Source organism: Ascaphus truei, chromosome 6, assembly GCF_040206685.1.
Source record: "Ascaphus truei isolate aAscTru1 chromosome 6, aAscTru1.hap1, whole genome shotgun sequence".
Classification (NCBI taxonomy): domain Eukaryota; kingdom Metazoa; phylum Chordata; class Amphibia; order Anura; family Ascaphidae; genus Ascaphus; species Ascaphus truei.
Window position 1 is genome coordinate 88,058,015 of NC_134488.1, and position 21,332 is coordinate 88,079,346.

The window sequence follows — 21,332 nt, forward strand, 5'->3', positions numbered from 1 at the left end:
CAAACCCCGCTAAGTTATCCCCTCTTGCAAGTCCTGACACTATCTGCAAACATTATCTTTACCTCTCTGAGGGAGGAAGAAGTCTTAATAGACGGGTCATTCACAGGTGCATCACAATACCTGCTATTTAAAAGTGGGCTAGGTAAGCTTAAAACAAGGAAGGAGGGGTCACAAACCTCAAAACATTTGTTACCAATTGACATTTGCAAACACACACAGCCCCTGCACGCTCAGATCCCAAACCCACTACACATACTGTATATTGTGTCAAAAAGGAGTGCTACTGGGATTGTGACCTCATGTATACAACAAAAGACAAGGAGCCCCGGTGCTACATCCAATATGACAAATTACAGTATATAGTTAAATAATTATATGTTAACAGATCAGTATTTAACTATATAATTTGCCATATTGGATGTAACACGGGGGCTTCTTGTCTTTTGTTATACTTATGGAACATTGCCACCGTTTCCTTTGCATTGATACATATCATAGCTCCTATTGACAGCAGGAAATGCCAATCAGCTGCACTGTGCCAAAGCTAAGTGACAAAGTTTTAAAGGAGCAATTGAAGATGGCAATATTATTTGTAACGTTTTTTTTATTTTTTTATTTATATAAATATACTAGCTGAGAGACCCGGCGTTGCCCGGGAGTACAATTTCCCACTCCCCCCTCTCTCTCCACTCCCCCTGTCTGTTTCTCCACTCCACCCTCTATGTTTGTGTTCCCCCTCCCCTGCGCAGCTCCCCCCCCCTACAGTGTTCTACACACACATACACACACACGCGCACACACACACACACACACTGCCCCCCCCCACACACACACTGTCACCCCCCACACACACACTGTGTGTCCCCCCCCCCACACACACACTGTTCCCCCCCCACACACACACACACTGTGTGTCCCCCCCCACACACACACACTGTTCCCCCCCACACACACTGCCCCCCCACACACACGCCCCCCCCACACACAACCCCACCCCCACGCACACTGTCATCCCCCCCCACACACACACACACTGCCCCCCACCACACACGCCCCCCCCCCCCACACACTGTCGTCCCTGTTCCCCCACACACTGTCCCCCCTCTCCCCCCCACACACACGGTCCCCCCTCTCCCCCCAACACACACTGTCCCCCCTCTCCCCCCCACACACACTGTCTCCCCTCTCCCCCCCACACACACTGTCCCCCCTCTCCCCCACACACACACTGTCCCCCCTTTCCCCCCACACACACTGTGTCCCCCCCTCCCCCCCCACACACACTGTGTTTGGTGCAAACAGACCTATGCTGCTTACAGTAACACAGAAGTTGTCCCCCCCCTCCCCCACACACACACACTGTGTCCCACACACACTGTCCCCCCCTCCCCTCCCCCCCACACACACACTGTCTCCTCTCTCCCCCCACAAACACTGTCCCCCCCCCTCCCCCACACACACACTGTGTCCCACATACACTGTCCCCCCCTCCCCCCACACACACACAAAGCCCCCTCCCGTGTTACAGGGCTCACAGCACCGCTCCTCTCTTCCGTGCTCCTCCGATTGTCGCGCGCCTAGCCCTTCTCTGCTCTCCCTCCTCCCGTCCGGGGAGCGCAGCGCACGCGCCCCCTCTCTGCACCTGTGAGCGCGAGCCACCGGGAAACGTGCAGCAGGGAAGGTGCGGGGCCTGTCCGGCTGAGGGGGGAGAGTGACGGCCACCGGGACGGGGGAGGTGCGGGGCCTGTCCAGCTGACGGGGGAGAGTGACGGCCACCGGGAGGGGGGATGGTGTGGGGCCTGTCCGGCTGACGGGGGAGAGTGACGGCCACCGGGAGGGGGGAAGGTGCGGGGCCTGTCCGGCTGAGGGGGGAGAGTGACAGCCACCGGGAGGGGGGAAGGTGCGGGGCCTGTCTGGCTGACGGGGGAGAGTGACGGCCACCGGGAGGGGGAAAGGTGAGCTGCGGTCCGGCTGATGGGGGAGAGTGACGGCCACCGGGAGGGGGGGAGGGTGATGTGTGTGTGTGTGTGTGGTGCACGTGGTCACGGTGTGAGGAGTGTGTGCGTGTGTGTCTCTTCTCCCTGCCTGGCTCCTCCCTGCCTGGCCCGCAGGCCAATGAGCTGTCCAGCAGACATACACACACAAACATTATTTGAGACTCATAGATATAGATAGTTGAAACAGGGGGTCCCCAGAGCTGAACCCTGTTAATTTCAGGGACCCCCTACTTCCAGAGATACCTCCGTACTAGGTGCTGGTAGCTGCTCCGGCTGAGCAAGCAGGGCTTTAAAGTTTAAAGCTCCTGCGTCACATGGGCCAATAGGAAGCCGCACCAATGACATCACTGCCTCCTATTGGTCTGCAGGGCGGGACATCTCTTAAAGCGGACATATTGTGAACCCTGGTAGCCAAGGAGAGCAACTACCGGCACCTAATTCACAGGTAAGTAACTCCGGAAGCAGGGGGTCCCCAGAGCTGAAATTAACGGGGTTCACCTCCAGAGACCCCCTGCTTCAACCCTATATTAAAAAAATCGCCCCAAAAAATCTGCCCCCTTTAATTGCCTCTTTAAGCATGGCCTACTTTTCTAGAAGTGCAGTTCTTCTGTCATTTTATATACTGTCCGTTTTGATACCATATCATATGATTGTTAAATGCCCTACTCATCCTTTTTAACATATCATTATTCTATTCTTGCTAATTTTTTTAAATTTACATTGCTGCTTTTCTTGCCTTCTTCATAAATGAACTGTTGAAATCCTGTAGTAATGTGGATAAATTGTAGTTTTCTCATTACTTCCAGAGTGTATTAGCGCAAGGTTTTGTAATAAATCTCACATGATTATGGTAAATGTTTATGTCACCATTTAATTACAATAAAACATAATTCCTGTATACTGGATATGCGAAACTGACTAAAAGATCCGATGTGTACAGGGAGACTGTTTTACATTCAGCCGATTTTCTTGAGAAACAAATTTATAACAGGTGTTCATTTTGGGAAATGTTTTTCATTAGCTGAGTCGCAAACTTTTCAGCGGGATAACTCCAAATCAAAAGAATGTTCACCAAGTACTTACCGGGTATATCTAGCCATTAATAATCTGGGGGGTTTTACGTTTATTTTCCAAAGTTATGAGTGTATGAAAACAGGTAAAAGGGAAATGGGTCAGTGAAGGATACTTACATGTGTTTACCTCAGCTCTGGTGAGCTTAGTACAAATGCCTTAAGATAAGCCTCATTTTATGTTTCCTGTTTACGTTATGGTAGCATTTATTTATTTATATAACGTAGAATGTTTAAGTTAAATTAAAAAAAGAGGGAACAGTTGATGTGCATTGTAATTTACTAACTTTTCTGTCACTGAACCAAATTGATTAGTAGTGTACTGTAGGTACAACCAATGGCTCCATCGCGTTACATACAAGAGAATGTGTTACCCCGTATTAGCACCCTCAAATACTTTTATGATTCAACAATAAACAAGAAAATGGCGATGCACAGTGCACAATATCCATGAAGGACTCGACGCAGGGCACTGCAATAAAAAGTGGATTTATTAGCATAAAACAAATATGATAAGGGTAGGGATTAGTGAACCATTATTCTTATCATGTTTCTTTTGTGCTAATAAATCCACTTTTTATTGCATCGGTCTGCGTCCAGCCCTTCATCGATATTGTACACCGCTATTTTCGTGTTTTTTCTTGCTTCATTTTCTACTATAAAGGAACTTCCAGGGTCAGTGGTCTTCTGAGTAATTAGATACGCCCACTTCTTGGAGTGTAACTCGCTTATTACTCTGACAGAGAGCATTAGTTTGTGTGGTGTCGCTCTAGGGCTGGCTTCTGGGGCAGCGGCGCATTTGACATCCGAGACCATTCACTTGTGTGATAATCGATCTTTAGTCCCTTGTGTTCCAGCATATGCCTTATCTTTGAGTGACGTCACATTCATCCGAGCCTTTGCTGTACCATTCAACATTTTTTTTTATTATTGACCCCATGATCCTTCTGGAAAACAGTTCCAAAAAATACTCCAACCATATGAACAGTCAACATTGACATAGACATTGCCAGTACCACAGAGGTTTTCGAGGATCCGATTTTTGGATTGGTTTCCTTAAAGCGTCTCTTCTAGAATACTTGTTGTTGGTTAAACGTTTTGTGTTTGTATCTTTAAATAATGAACAACATTAAGTTCATTAAAGTTAAATATCAAAAATGCCATTTAGACTGCATTCCTTGATACGGGATTTACAGCTCATTACTAATTCAATGTTCTAATCTCAAATGCAATGACATTTTAATGACATTTTCAAATTGACTTTTTACCTCTGTGACCTTCCTTCTTTTGATCCTGTTACATTAACCCTCTCATGGATCTGCCTGCCCGGAGCAATGTGACAAATGGACTCTGCTGCAGTATTTACTGTAGGTTACAGCACAATTGCTCTGCTTGGTAGCAAAATGTGTGTATTTTCAGACGGATACACCTAAGGCCACTAGCGGCATGATCACAGAATGAGTAAAGACATTGAAACGCACGCAGTAACTATAAAATGTTCAGTAACCTGGAAACAATTCAATTATTATTTAAGCTGTTGCACAAATGACTTACTGGTTCAGAAAACATTGAGATGGAGCTACAAGAAGTCAAAAAGTAGGTTCAAAAGAGTTCATCTCAAAAAATCTTAATGTCAACCTTGTCAACCGTAAGACAACAAAAACCATGGCAATTGTATATTTCTGCACTGGAAAATCCATTATCTGGAACCATTTTTGTTGTTTCTATATTCTTTATAATATGATGCATAAAGTTTGCAGTTTATTAATAACATTAATAATTTTCAGTGTCTTAATTTATAGGAGTTAATTACTCATTCGGTGTGTATTTTGGACAAACCATAAAAAGCTTGCTAACATGTCAAGGTAGGTAAATCCCAAAAGACATGTCCTTCAAATCTTTACAGTGTCGGTAACCATAGGGCCCTTTTGGTTTCTTCCTTATAAAGTAAAGCTCTGAGATCTGAAAGGTCAGTTTTATAATATATACCGACCGATCTGCTTCTTCATCTTCTTCTCTATATTTTACCTGTACCTCTATTTTGCCAGATTCTTGACCTGACACTGTCCGTGGTATAATGTAACATAGTGAGTCTGGCTAATATATACTAAGCAGTGCTAGGCCACAAGACAGTGACTCCAGTCTTTTTAACCCCCTTCCCCCCAAGCCTTTGTTTTTTGCCTTCTGTATTTGGTGCACAAAGGGAGATGACAAAGATTTGTGTCCCCCAAAAATGTAACTGTAATAGAATAAAGATTCAACATAATAGAACAGGGGCACGCAAACTTTTTTTTGCTGCGCTCCCCCTGCCTGCTCTCCTCTGTTATGCGCCCCCATCCTTACCTCATACGGCATCAAATGATGCCACAGGGTCATGTGTCATCACGTCATGTGACCCGCGGCATCATTTGACATCACCTTACCAAGGCAACCATGATGTCACATGACCCAGCGGTGTCATTTGATGCCACATTGCCATGGTCACGCGTCCTGAAGCCTACTGAATCCCGGTAAGTAGAAGTTCCAGAGGCCTCGATTGTTTCCCGGCATTTAATTTAAATGCTTTGGAGAATAGCGCGGGACCTCTGCAACCGCCCGCGCCCCCCCAAAGAAATCTCACGCCCCCCCAGTTTGCGCACCGCTGTAATAGAACATATTATGTGGGCTATTGATGCAGTAAAACTACCACTCCTTTGTACTACTCTCTCTCTGTCTATTTGTCACTCTGTGCCAGTTTTTCTTTGCCATTTTTGTCTCCCAATGTGCATACCACTCCTGTCACTCTGAGCCTCCTTTGTCAGACTTTTGGACCCCCTGGTGGGGCCAGTCCCACAGGTTGGGAAACACTTGACTCCTCCTGGCGCTAGAAGACACCTCAATTGATTGGGCTGTAAACTGTCCTAGTAAATATGTATCTTCTATTGTGTGGTGCTTTATATTGAAGAAGTTTGCATTCTATGTGTTATGTTCATTGTTTTTCATTTGCAACATAATATGTTGTTGCCTTATAGTCAAGTATTAATAATGTTTTAGTAAAATGAATTCACGTGGCGATAACTGCTTACTGATGTGAGACAGACACATTTTTTACAACTCTAAAGTACATAGATATGCTACAAAACACTACATCAAGAGATTACTTCTTGACGATAAAAAGAATTGTTCTCTCTTCACTCTGTTTGCTCAGATAACCAGTTTAGAATGTCGATCCTGGAACGCCTGGAGCAGATGGAACGGAGAATGGCTGAGATGACAGGTTCTCAGCAGCATAAGCAAAGTGTAGGAGGAGGCAATGGAGGTGGAGCCAACAATGGAGGAAACCAAGCACAAGTAGGCGTTGCTGTATTTCAAAGCTATGTATGGTCTACCAAATTCAAACTGTTACCATGACCAGTTTGCAGACGTCAGATGGACAAACTGCAAACATTAGAAGTCATTCTAGCTAGTCATTTCCGCTAAACTTTTAATATCATACATAGTGTAACTGTACATGTGCTCATTGCATTTGTGTAAAGCTCATCTGAAATATGGATGGTTGTTGTTGATAGTTACCAATTTAATTTTGTGATCACACTTTATTATGATTGCCATAAAAAACGAAATAATTATGAAACTCTAGCCACTCCAGATGGTGGCTCATATACATTTTAAAAACCTCCTTGAGCAAAGGCTTTTCCTGATCTTAAAATGATTGAGTGTGTAAGTGAAGCTTAAACTTATGTGACCTGTACTGTAAATGTGATTCGATAAGAGTTTTATTGGGGCTATGAGTGATCTCTCTACATTCAGACAAGGAGCACAAATGAACTATTTTACAAGACTCTAAAGATGCCCATTGGGTTTGTGCTGCTTTCCAAGGTGGCTTTTAATGAAATTCTACTTTATGCTAAAGTGGAATCCAAAATAACATGAAACTAACATCCAAATTATAAACAAGAAGTCAGAGCTGGTTTGTGGTCTGTTCTATTGCTGCTCTTTCATTTTTCGAAATGTAGGATGATAATAAACAAATAATGCAGTGTCTGTATCATATGATCTTTCGTACTGTAAGATACTGTCAGCAGTAATGAGGAAGAAGTATGTCCCAGATTAGTCCTGACCATGCAGTTCATGTATCACCATTACTGGGCAAAGTAAAGGAATGTGCTACTTCTGTTTTCTGCGCTATTACATACATATGACAGTTGTTACTGCATATTTTAAGAAAACACAGAAATGATCACATATTTACACGTGCTATCATTGTGCTAGTCTAGATGTTCTGCAGGTTTAACTGAAAACTTGAGAATGTGATGATGCACATCCTAAGGCTGCGTCCCTGCTAGCGCCGAGCGCTATATAGATACATGTAAGTCCCTGCTCACGCTGTGCACGAGCACACGCTCATTGGCGCTTATGTAAAAAAAAAAATCTAACTTTCCAGCGCGCTCAAAGCCCCTCCCCCCCACGTGCACGCATAAATGACAGGACACCCAGCGCTCATGCTCGGAGCGCTCTCCAAGAATGAGCGCGCTCGGCACCAGCAGGGACTCGGCCTATAAGTGCGATGGCAACTGGATCATTTTCATTTTTTATATACATTTTTCGTTGTTCAACCAAATGGTCCTTGCCGTTATTGTGCTCTAATGCACACTATATAAATGTACTGTATTTGTTGTTGTGTGTAAACATGAAAGCTTCTTTATCTGAAAGCTGAAAAAAAATCCAATTGTGTTTTAACGCTACAACAATGATTTTTTTAACCTACTGTACTAAGACACCCAAGATGAATGTGTCCAAAATATTTTAAAAGAGAAATCCAGAATGGTTTGAGTATAATTTGTTCTATACAGTAACAAAAGTGCTTCGAATCAATGTAAAGTGCTGTGTTGGACCCTTCTGTTGAGTAGTCATTCCATGTTCTCTCATTCTCTCTGCTCTTTTGTTCCCATTGTAATGTGGCTTGTGCAGAAAGAAGTTTTGTGCTTTAAAACCGTAATGGAAAATGACTGTACTTAAAACAGGCACTTTTTGATTGAACTTTGTGAACAACATCAAAAGAACATAAAAAACAAAAATCAAATCTTAACAATTTCTTCCAACTGTGCAGTTTAAATGGCATGAAAATGTGCCATGAGTTGTCTAAAAAAATACATTGCATTGCATTTCCCTTGTAATTTGTACCTGTGCTTTTTCAATTGCATTTTTTTGCCCTAAATTAGAAATGCTGTTTTGCATATTTTGACATATTGGAAAAAATGTTAAAAGTGTCTTCAGAAGGTGACTTCATCAATTGTAACTTGAAAATGTGTTCCTGAATGGGACTGCATCTTTACAATACGTTAGATAATCAAATCTGGTGCTTAACATCATGATCTCTAGTTTATCAGCACAGGCCCCTGACTGCATGTCTATTAATTGTAGTGTGCTGCTGGGACTGGGTCCATGGGAAGCTGTTTTGAAAGCCGTGTCGTGGTTGTGTGTGAAAAGATGATGAGTCGTGCTTGCTGGGCAAAGTCCAAACACCTGATCCACTCGAAGACTTTCAGAGGAATGACCCTCCTACATCTTGCTGCGGCACAGGGCTATGCCACGCTCATCCAAACTCTCATCAAATGGCGGTAAGGTTCAAAGCATTGCTCTACAGTGCTGTGGAATGTGTTCCTGGAGCTTTCAGTAGTTTGTGTGGGCTCATCTCAGCCAATATGTAACACCTGACGCAACACATTCAGATCAGTAGTGATTGCTCACATAGCTTTATTTTAACGGGAGATTTTTTAGCAGACTTAGTTTTGTTGGCTGACATTTAGGAATGAAGGAATTATTAGTAAAGACATATTAGAAGTCAATCAAACTCACATTAAGTATTATGTATTCACAAAAATATGTGGGACACATTTACTAAGCTGTGCTACTCTATATGATCCTTTCCAGCACCAGAAGACATCTTATGGCCTATTCATGTGGGTAGGGTGTAATGAATCTTCCAAAGCCAGAAAGTGTTGTACTAAGCAATACTACTTATAAGATGTGACATAAAAGGCAATACTGTATTACTTTTCACTTATGTACCATCACCATTTATACCTGACATTGTCTTGAAGTTGTTCATAGTTTAAAAGAGGTGAAGCTATTTACAGTATATCTTTATTTTATCTTTTCATTTATTGTGATAAAAAAAATGCATTTAGTTTATTATAGGTAATCCAACTGAGACTGGATTCCTGTTTATTTTCTGATTTTGGCATACTCATTCGCATTATCAATGAATTGACTACACTGCATTTCATGTATCAAAATGTATTTATTGTCCAAACCAGTCAAAGAATATCTGTGGTTCCCCAGTAGAGGCTGGTTGCCCTGTATTATAATAGTCATTTTTCTGCATCCATCACGAACGTCCGTTCCATAATATTCAGCTCAATAAATCCTACCTCCGGTATTCAGGAATCTGTTCCCATACCCTGCGGCTGCTCTCATGGTTATTTTTCCTATGTACATGGTTAAGATGTTATTTTTCTGGTGCTTAGAAGCGTTAACATTATTCTTTGTAATGACTTGGGCTGTAGACGTCTATCAGCTGTTTCATAAAGTGGAAGTACTGCCACCTGGAGGACTGATACCATTATTCCCACTCAAGCACTCAGGCACAGAAGAGAAGTACTATGACCTTCTCAGATAGTTATCCATGCTCCTCCTAAGTTCCCTTACAATCACTCTCACAAAGGCTATGGCCGCAGTGTTCCCTAAGTCTATCCATCGAGACTCCAGGCTACAATGTATTTTCGGTGTATGTATATCTTTTTGTATGTATATCTTTATTTATAAAGCGCCCACAGCTGTACTTAGCACTTTACAAGAGAGACAATACAGTAAAGGGAATTATACTGTAGTACAAGTGCAACAAATAAAATCAGACAGTAGGAAAGGATATCCCTACCCCGGAGAGCTTACAATCTAAATGGTATGATGGGAGACTTACAGAGACAGCAGGTGACGGTATACGTGCAGTAGATGGCAGTGTATAAGTGACTGTGGGTGTAGGACAGTAGCCATGAGTCTAAGCCAGGGGTCGGCAACCTGCGGATCTTTCCGCTCCTACTTGCGGCTCTCTGCAGGTTGCCGACCCCCAGCTGATGCCTCTCTCACTATCCTGGCAGTGGCTGCGGGGTGGCCCGGTCGGTGCTGGTCGGGCCTCTTGTTGCCGCGGCACCCGGCGTCACCCCCTGCTTGCCTGCCTCTCTGGGCTCTCATGCCGGTGTTCACCGAAAGTGCTCAAGCTGACGTCACAGAGCCCGGCATGGGACAGTACAGGAGAGAGGCATGCACGCAGCTGTGGAGACGTCGGGTCTGGCGCCAACAAGAGACCCACTAGCGCTGGCCGGGCACCCCCGCAGCCATTGGCAGGACTGTGAGGGAGAGAGGCAGCAGCTGGGGGTTGGCATCCAGCTGCGAGACCCCCCCCCCTAATCCCCCTCGCAGCCACAGCAGGACAGTGAGGGAGAGAAGCCCAATGTAAGTGTATATGTGTGTGTATATATATATATATGTGTGTATTTGGGGGAGGCGTAGTGTGTGTGTGTGTGTGTGTGTGTATTGGGGGGGTAGTGTGTATGTGTATTGGGGGGGTCATGTATGTGTTTTTTGACTGTATATAAATATGTGTGTATGTGGGGGGTAGTGTGTGTGTATGTATTTGTTGGGGGTGGGGGTCGTGTATGTATGTATTGTGTATTTGTAAATGACACTGTTTTGCACAGAAAAATAATGAAAAAATAACTAAATAAAGGGACTTATTATTGTGAGATGCATTTTATTCCCCAACATATTTTGTCGTATGTTAATGCTTATACAATATATACCTATTCGTGTGTGCACAGTATATGTATGTGTTTGTGGGGGTGTAATATTTCTTGCATGTGTTGCGACTGAATATTTTGGAGAAATATTTTTTTTTATAAAATGGCTATTCTTCCTTGAGAGGTTGCAGACCCCTGGTTTAGGATATTGGAGCGTTTCATTTAAGAGGTTAGTTTTAAGGTTATACACATACTGTAGAATACCCAAACACAAGGTCTGACTTACTATAGGTTGGGTTTGGAAGCTCCTGAAAAAAGGAGCGTGAGATAGCTACCTTTGGTATCCAGTGACGCTCTCTGATGAAAGAATAGGTAGACGATTTATATTTTCTTTTTGTGGTAAGGCAAAATATTACTTTATACTAGAGATACATCTAGGGGCTACATAAACAAACCAGTCTAAAGTTATTTGCAGCGGTAGCCATTTAAAACAATGGGCCTCATTAAAAGTGAATGAATGCAGTTGTATATTATGTATACAAGCTATGTTTTTCATCTGCTGTGTAAAACATCTTCAATCGACAAGAACAATGCAAATGATGATGAATGGCATTTCTCTTTTCGTTGCAGAACAAAACATGCTGACAGCATTGATTTGGAATTAGAAGTAGATCCTTTAAATGTTGATCACTTCTCGTGTACTCCGCTGGTAAGACTTAAAGCTGTATCTTTTACTGTATGCTTGGGGGGGGGGGGGGGGGGAACCAATTGCACATAATGTATGATGTGTCCACTTTCACTTATATCATTTGCTTTATGCCTCAGTCCTTGTTGTCCAAATGAGTGATTTGTGAAACCCCAACTTGCTCAGTTCACATATTCAGTAACAATTATTTATTCTACTAGAATCACAAGTTCGGAAATACGTTCACAGATAACCAAGATGTCTTGTGTTTTATTCACAGTTTTTAATAATTAAGGAACTTGGGCAATTTGTTTTACTTTTGCTTCAAATGTGCACAGTTCTCTAAGGTACCTGACTGTATGCTATTCTTTCAGCATTTTTTTCACCCTTCCAAATTCTCCAATTAAATACACAATGGCAAAAGTTACCAGACAGGAATTCAGCAGCTAATAGCTGCAAGAGTAGAAAAAATATGTTTGTTGTGTTGGTTATTTTCTTTGCCTTATTAAAACTTTCTTCAGCAAATTAGCTGTGTTCATTATATTCCAGAGTTAAGAGGAAATGCATTGCAAAAACCTATGGTGTCCAACGACACAAGAGTTCCCAGTGTTCCAGCACTTAAGATGTTCACTGAGTGCCAGGAGTGCATAGTAAGGAACCAGGGTTCAGTATAGGTTTTAATGAAGGGGTTATTTTTCTGTTGGTGTAGTTTTACTCCAAAAACTCTGCTTCAGATGTTTTAGTGAACGTCTAGTTAATTTTCAAGAAAACGATATGCACGCAGAAAAGACATTGTGACGTATATAATTAGGGTTGCCAGGTGGCGTCTCCAAAAATACTGGACACAATGGTGAAAGGTGCAATCTGCTCGACACACACACACACACACACACACACACACACACACACACACACACACACACACACACACACACACACACACACACACACACACACACCGCTCACTGTTCCATGCTGTTTCCTCCTCTCCTTGGCCCCACCCCACAGGATCCTGATACCTCCTCCAGATTGGCTGCTGCTGGGTAATGCACCCAATCCGGATGGAGGAAGCTGCCCAGTCCCCTAGCAACAGCCCAGCTCTCTTCCTGCTTGGGGAAATTCCACGGCCCCCCAAGTTGGTGAGGTCACTATGTCCAGGGAGGTGATACCGGACACATACATGTCCAGTATTACATCTCATTTTTTACTTGACCGAGTGTCCAAATACAGGACAGTCCAGTTAAATACTGGACACCTTGCAACTTTATAAATCATAAGTCACTTTTAAATGTATATTCTACTTCACTGCACGGCACTATGGATCTGCTAATATAAAGCAAGTGGAAACTGACCATTTTCTAACTTTTCATCATTCGGCAAGGTCAATGACCTCTTGAATGGCTCATCTCAATAACAATATTCTTTATAATGCAATTATTATTTTTGATGACAATGTTCATCTAACATTGAAAGTGCAATGTAAACTCTAGACAGAAAAAAATGTTTTGTAATATTTCTTGAACCTATTTAAATACATCATTGTTTTACAAAAGTAATCTTTAAGGATCAACACAATGCACATTTAGATTTATGCTTTTTAAGTTATTCATGTGTAATCTCTAGTTTAATGGTCAATGAACAATGTTTTCTGTATGATTCATCAATACACTTTAAATTGGGGTTTGAACTTATTGAAATTCGATGATCCAACCATGCTAAAAATAAAGAAGGTGTATTAATAGATTTCTACTAAATAAAAATGAAAAAAAAGAGTGCTATATAATTTTCTTATTTTCTAATAATAATGCTTTTAAAAAATGTATTAAATGTGACATTTATTCATTCAGATTTTGTATCGCCAATAGTGACCTGGAACATGCTAGCAAATTAGATGAGTTGGTTAACATGTCACTTCACTTATATCAGATGTGTTGCCTTGTGCGAGCCATGTGAGGTTCTGGTCTTAACTTCATTCAAAATGTAAATAAAAATGGAGTCTATTCAGTAAACGGGAAACGTAATAATTAATCGTTAATGATCAGTAAATTGTACTGAATGGGAGATGGTGTTTATCACTTTGGAGCTTAGTGTATGCATTCACATGTTTATGAAATTACATGTCACAGCACCTCCTACGAATGTGGGCCCGGCAAAGTTGACATTTATGGTTGCTATACGTTTATGGCTGGTTTTATGGTTTATGGTTTCAGACAACAGTTACACATAATAAACCCTGCTTATTTCTGCATTTGTATAGATGTGGGCTTGTGCATTGGGACACACCGAGGCTGCAGTTGTGCTGTATAAGTGGGACCGACGGGCTATCTCCATCCCTGACTCACTTGGCAGGCTTCCTCTGTCCATAGCACGTTCTCGGGGCCATGTGAAGCTGGCTGAGTGTCTTGAGCAGCTACAGAGGGAAGAACAATCACAAATGGGACAAAATCCCAGGATACAATGTTCTTCAAGTGGGGAGACCCATGCAGATAGTTGGTTAACTCAGTGGCATAGTGATGCAATTACCTCACAAGAGTCCCAGAAAGGAGTTACAATGATTTCAAATGTCAATACAGGTAAGATACTGCACTAGGTTTAAAAAAGTCTTCACTTATTTGCCAAGATTTCTGACGTTGAGGTGGAAGGCTTTGGTCTCCTGTCCCTTCCATCACAGCAGCCAGCACATTTGGCACAAAGTACAGTACAGTACATATCCCAGTAATATGTATATTCTCTAGCAGACATAAACTACAGTACACATCAAACAATTAAAGCCCAAGGGTTTTGCTGGGAATTTTTGAGTCAGAATTTAGATTTTAGAAAAAAAAAACTGATCGAATAGTTATTATAATTTGTGATTGGCAAGTAGTCAAATAGTGGTTACCACCAAGGAATGTCATTTATTTTGACAAACTGCACACAAGTAATTAGTACAACATGTCTAATAAATATGGGTGCCAGTACCACCCCGTATTACAGGCACGATAACCTCCACTGTACAAATTGCATTTTTCTGCAGAGATTGTGGTGATGGTTTGCATATTTAGGAACATTTTTTTCGATGTGTAGTAAAAACAAAAATCAGTGGCTACATGTAAAAAGTGTAGCTGTTAGAGTTAAATGGACAAACTAAAAGTGGTTACACTGCTTTACGTCGTCTGTTAAATGACAATACAGCGCTAGCTTCTTCTACTTAATCTGACTCAACAAAGACTCATCTCTGAACATGTAATCATGCTGTCAGTGCCCAAAAGGAGAAGCGTTCTTGTGTTTTAAGCTGTGCACTTAAATGAACCTAGGCTATACGCCAGACATACTCTTGTAGGTTATCTAAGTACAATATACTCCTCATAAGACAGCATCAAATGCATTGCGCAAAACTGAGGACAGCAAAAACTTATTTTATATACATATAATAGGGAGGTTTGAAAGAAACATTGCTTTGGGGTTTTGTTTAATGAATGCCTACATGTTTCTGCTGTGTTATTACGTTCTTCTATTAACTCCCATGAGCACTTCCTGTTTGGAAGCCCTATTAATGAGATGTAACACTTTTCCAATTCGTACCAAATGGTTTTCTTAAATTCATAGTTTATCATAATTCGAGTAGGCGAACTGGTCAAAATCTGATTTGTGGTCTTTCCACCAAAATCCTATCCACGCATGGATATCAGACGGAAAACAATTTAACGGATTTTCCAGAATTCGCCATCATTTTCTATTAGCACAAATTGAATAGCATCAGCCCATGCTGTAAAATTCAATTCAACGAGACCCTGAAATATGAGAGAAAGAGGATGAGAAGATCTATTTTAATATACGTTATAGATATATATATATCTCCTGAAACCTCTCTCCAAATAACATGTGGAGAGACACCCGTTCACAAAAGGGAGCACTCGTGGGAGATATGCAAAGTATATTTAAATGACTCGCACCCCACAAAGGATTTCCACAACACCTCTCCTGACAAGCCAGGTCACCTTGTGAGGAAGGGGTTACTATCAGGCCCAATTGGATCAGCACCCACAACCTCTGCTATTCAAAACAGTAGCTCCAGCATTGCGCTAAACCACCTGCTGGATAGCCCACTGTTACAGCATACGTGTCAGCTCTACTGCTCTACTAAAATAGGTTGCTCTCTCACTCTCCATCCCTCTCCCAACAAACCCATATTTCAGGTACTGAAAGTTAATTCTTTTGCAGATTTGATCAAATCCACAAACGGATATTCGATTGAACTTGCAAATAGTTGCCGGCGGATTTATATTTTTTTAGACATTTTCGCAGCTGAGAGGAACTTGCAAATTCTAATTTTGACCAAACATTTCGCCAATCTCTAGTAACAAACGCTTGAGGCATCTTCATGAAAAGAAATCAATTGCCTTTCATTGGAAAAGAACCAGGCAGACATCCCAAAACGATGTTTCAGGCCCGTATGGACTGTGAGTCCATAGTGATTTTCGGGCTGTTCCCTTTTCTGTCCGTCTCTGAGGTGTGGTCACACTTTTTAGGGATAGACCCCTGATTATTCTTTTCACAAAGATTAGATTTTTTGTTCCACTATAATATCTGGGAGAACATGCCTCTGACTCAGGATACATACTCCTAATATACAGTATACAGTAGGTTTTTTTCTAGCTCCAATTCAGAAGTTGCACCTACTGTGAAGAAAACCTTTTGTGTTTTTATAGAAAGTTAAAACTAGTGGCTGCTTCCACATTTAGGGGATTATCTTGGCAAATGTAGTGACACTCTCTGGAAAACAAGGTGTTTTAAACAAAAAAGACCCTTTGATATGTTTTTCTCCAGGGCTACACCTGTTGCAGTTGTTTTGCCACAGAATTGCACCACATTTACCGTGATACATAAACCCCATCATTTTTGTTGTTGTCTTGTCTATCATATACAAAAACATTTCAGCTGTTGTGTATGTATTGATTGTTGACTGCTTTTCTGCAGAATTAAGAAGACCCAGATCTGAGCCTTCCAATTACTACAGTAGTGAAAATCCAAAAGATTACCCAGCTCCCAAAAAACACAAATTAAACCCTGAATATTTTCATGTTAGACAAGAGAAGTTAATTTCCACAGCCCTGAGCCTGGAGCAACCAACAGCCAGGAAGCAAAGCTCAAGCTCCAAGCAATCCCTGCCTGAAGCCCTTTCCCACAGTGAGGAGATGCGCACTTTTACCAGGGAGCTCCCTCAGCGCACCCCTGACACTTCTGGATACAGAGCCCCCACAGGATTGAAATGGAACCCAAAAGATCTTTACCTAGGAGTATCCGCTACGCAGTTGACAGGTGCCTCAAAGGCCCCTGGATTGGGAAAGGACATTGTGGGCCACAGACTTCGTCAAAGGGATCAGATGAATGTATTAATGATGTCAGAAAGAGAAATGGTGGATGCAGAAATACTGTCCTACAGAGAAAACATGGAGAATGAAGACTGCTTACAGCACATGGACGACCTACAGGTAAAATATACTGCCGATATTCCGTACTTTGTAATGTCCCTCTAATCGCCATTCTTTCTCACTACTGATATATACAGATGTAGCCAGAGTTCATGTTAACGCTGCTGGGGTACCCACGAAATCCTGCCCCCGGCATTGGTAAATCTCTCTCTGTAGACTGGCACAGCTTTTTTGTCCCTGGAGCTGCTGGGTTTTGCTTTTCTTCCCACAGCCCGGGACAGTAAATCGGGCTACATCTGTGTATATATTTATTTATATCTAATTATTATCTTTTGTTTGTAAGGTGCCAACATATTCTGCAGCGCAGTACAATGTGGGAGGGATGGACAATACATTGTATGATATAAAAGAGTGCAGATATGTTCAGGAAAACTGAGACAATAGGAAAGCGAAACCTGCCCCAAGGAGCTTACATAATGTTTCACCTTTTTAAGCCATTTCTTGGGTGCTTAGTACAAAAACAAAAAGGATAGGCAGGCGAACAAGACAAAGTCAGGATAACACCAGCCAAACATACAGACAAAATCTCTATTAAAAGATCATTGGCATAAAATTAGTAAAAAGTATCAAGTGAAAAGTACCAGCAAGAATATTGAAGGTTCACATTGCACGTCATTTTATAAGGGGAAAAAACATGATAGGGACCTCAAGGGTTATGGCATCGAGAGCTACCTTAGGAATTAAACATGTGTTCCATATTTAATAGAAGTTATATCGAGCGTTCTGCACGTAGCTGGACAGTTTGATATCCCAAACTCTCATTTTAATAATGTGCCGGTAGGAAGATGTAGGGTCACCGACCAGCAGCACAATGCTAAATGAAAATAATACTGTTAGGCTATTGCAAGCATTCTCTTTGTCCTATCTGTAGATTTTGTTATTGAATCCTAATATAACCTACAGATTTCTATAACTTACATACCTTTTATACAGTATATACCTTTTCTAAAGTTTGATGACTATTTTTGTGTTTCGCTGTCTCATATGTATATTGAAGCTCTGCACCTAATGTAGAAACCTTTCTTTCTAAGTACATTGTTTTGTGTCCATGTTATGTCTGCCACACCACTATGTGGAATTGCTGACTGGACATTTTACAAATGTTAAACCTTATTAGCAGAGCCTTTTAAATGAGCTCTTATCAGTGTCAAAACTATGGATGTGAATTCCAGCAGAGGTCGAGCCCACAGTTGTTATTGCTTGATCAGTGCTTGCAAAGACCGTTGTTAAATTTGGCAGCAGACATGTCCGAGTGGTTAAGGATTGATCTTTGGAGTTCATTATCTCTTAACCTCTTGAGACAGCAGGAAGGCTGTAGTGATGAATGCGCTTTATATGCCAGTTTCATTTATAGCAGCACTTCATATATAAAGTTGTTGGAATGTCTTTCAATGTAGTTCGGAAAATTGTTTGCTGTTTTCTCTTAACGTTCACATTTTCGCTGCATTAGACAATGGGACGAGAAAGGGCTATCCAAGCTAGAAGACATGCAAAGAGGAGGCAAGATCAAATCATTTATGGGGATAAGAGAGGAATACAATATTTCGAGTGCACAAATATTCCAATATTTGCGGTTGGCCCACTTTGTCACCTCGATACAGCCCGGAGACACCTGGAACAGACCACTCACCAATTTTGAGAGTCTGTTGTTCCAAAGGGGACACTACAACAGGGGGACGATTGCCCAATTTTATCAGACAGTATTGAAACAAAATGAAGGCCAAACAAGCAAAAACATATCGGACTGGGAACGCGATATTGGGAACCCCTTAGAAGAAGAGGAGTGGGAAGAAATATATGAAAGAATAGCTAGGGCTTCCCGGTGTTCAACAATCAGGGAAACAAATCTGAAAGTCCAACACAGATGGTATTATACCCCAGCGCGCCTCCACTCTTTTTTCTCACTAACATCCCCTATGTGTTGGCGTAACTGTGGCCAAATAGGCACATTTAAACACATATGGTGGTCTTGTCCTAAGATAGTCCATTTTTGGGGGAGAATCAGGCGGCTAATAGAAGGGGTAACAGGCCTGGACCTACCCTGGGAGATAGAAACAGTGCTCCTACTAAAACCTAACGAGGGCCTAGAGAGAGAAATAGACTATTTGATAACACAGATCCTATCAGCAGCTAAAACACTAATAGCAAAACACTGGAAGCAGAACGACCCCCCCTCTATTACCGAGGTATTACATAATACAGCTAAACCCCGTTATAACGCGGTCCTCGGGGTCCACCCCGAGACCACCGCGTTAGTAACGGGGTCGCGCTAATTTTTTTTTTTAAATGGCCGCCGCGCGCCTGATCGGGAGGGAGGGAAGGAAGTGAATTAAATAAATAAATAAAAAGTTTTAAAAAAATGGCGGCGATTCCTCCCTCCTCCCTCCTCCCTCCCAGCCCCCTCCCTCTCCCTCCCAGCCCCCTCCCTCTCAGCCCCCTGGTTTTGCGGTGCGCGGCAACGTGTGTCTGTGTCTTCCCAGCCAGATCTGCTGCTGCTGCTGCTGCAAGAGGTTAGGTGTGTGTGTTGTGTGTGTGTGTGTGTGTGTGTGTGTGTGTGTGTGTGTGTGTGTGTGTGTGTGTGTATAATATGTGTGTGTGTGTGTATATAATATGTGTGTGTGTGTGTGTGTGTATGTATATGTACTTATATGTCTCTAACTAGAGGTGGGATCCCTCACATTGTTCCTGGTAACTGCCAATTATATATGACTGATGTTTGTCTAATCTCTCTATTAATGAGTGGGCATTTTTTTTTTTTAATAAAATATTTATTCTACTACATTCTCGAGCGTGCACTTCTCAATTTTGATATATAGATATCGCAGAAAGCAATACAATCATTGTTTAATATCTGAGATTGGTGCAGTGTTTATAAAGAGTTAGCAACGCATTGTACAATCTCCCTGACTGTGAGGGGATAATGTGGCCTTGGCTTGATAATTTTCTCCAGTTGCGGTGTCACCTTAACAGCAGGGGTGAGGGGGTTGGCAATCCATTACAGACCAATGTGTTGCTGACCGTGTCAGCGCTGAAGGGGTTGACACAGTCACTGGGAGAAAGCGCAGCAGGTTACACCGAGATGTGTCCTTAACCCTTCTGGCTTTGATCGAGTGATTTCGGCAGTGATCATAAAGATGCCAAAGTCCAAATGCCTTCGGTTAGACTGTCACTTTAGTTTAAGTGGCAGTGATTAGTGTGGTGATTTCATCCCCTCTCCCCAATTAGTGGGACTTGAAAGGCCTGTTGCAAAGTCCCCATAAATCACCCACGATCGCCGCAGAGGTGAGGGGGGTGCTGACAGGCAGGGGGGACCTGGCTACATAAGTAAATCTAATCGGGTGTAAGAAACCCCATATAAGGTGTGTGTGTGTGTGTGTGTGTGTGTGTGTGTGTGTGTGTGTGTTTGTGTGTGTGTGTGTGAAAAACGGGGGCTGCTGACGTGAAAAACGGGCTGGTGGGCTGCTGACATGTGAGGGGGGGTGGGCTGCTGACATGTGAGTGTATTGTGAGAGCTGTGTGCAGTGAGTGTGTGTCAGTGTGTGCAGTGTGAGCAATGAGCAGTGTGTGTGCAGTGTGAGCAATGAGCAGTGTGTGTGCAGTGTGTCAGTGTGTGCAATGAGCAGTGTGTGTGCAGTGTGCAGTGTGAGCAATGAGCAGAGTGTGTGCAGTGTGTGCAGTGTGTGCAGTGTGTGCAGTGTGTGCAGTGTGTGAAAACGGGAGCCACGGGAAAACCGCGTTATAACCGAATCGCGGTATAGCGAGGCGCGTTATAACGGGGTTTAGCTGTATAAACTATATAATGACAATGGAGAGACTCACAAGCCTGATCCATGACCGGCATCACACCTTCCTGACAACATGGGATCCGTGGGAGACATACATTTGGAAAAACCCAATAGGATCGACGAAATAAGGAAATTATTATTGGGTAAATTGACTTAGTTCTGATCAAGGATGTTTCAAGTGTATTGGAATGCACGCTTCCTGCGAGGAGCACCTAATAGATGACACCCTACCACCTCTTCCTCCCGCACCTTCTTATTTTCTGTACCCGCTCCCCCCCCCCCCTCTCTTTTGTTTTCCCCTTTGCTTTCAGTTTGGAAAAACAATAAAAAATACAAGATAAAAGAAAAAAAAAACTCATATGGCCCAGGAATTTGCGAAAAATAGTGTTAGGTACAACATTTACACCAGAATGAAACTACATTTTAGACAGTATTAGTTAGGGTCTGGTTAGTTAGCTGTTCTAGTTAGTTTATTATGTTTTATATAGTTATTAGTTTGATCTGTTTTTATATCATTTTTGTCATTTATAGTTGTTTAATTTG

General features: G+C 42.3%; 1 protein-coding gene across 9 annotated transcripts in view; it reads left to right on the forward strand.

Annotated features, from left to right (window-relative positions):
- CAMTA1 (calmodulin binding transcription activator 1) overlaps nt 1-21,332 on the forward strand; it is a 1,668,879-nt gene that overhangs the window by 1,590,534 nt on the left and 57,013 nt on the right. For all 9 annotated transcript variants that reach the window (XM_075605012.1, XM_075605007.1, XM_075605006.1 and 6 more), the window contains 5 exons: nt 6,255-6,397; nt 8,471-8,667; nt 11,476-11,554; nt 13,788-14,103; nt 16,490-17,004. In XM_075605012.1, coding sequence (XP_075461127.1) covers nt 6,255-6,397; nt 8,471-8,667; nt 11,476-11,554; nt 13,788-14,103; nt 16,490-17,004 — 1,250 coding nt within the window. The remainder of the gene's footprint in view (nt 1-6,254; nt 6,398-8,470; nt 8,668-11,475; nt 11,555-13,787; nt 14,104-16,489; nt 17,005-21,332) is intronic.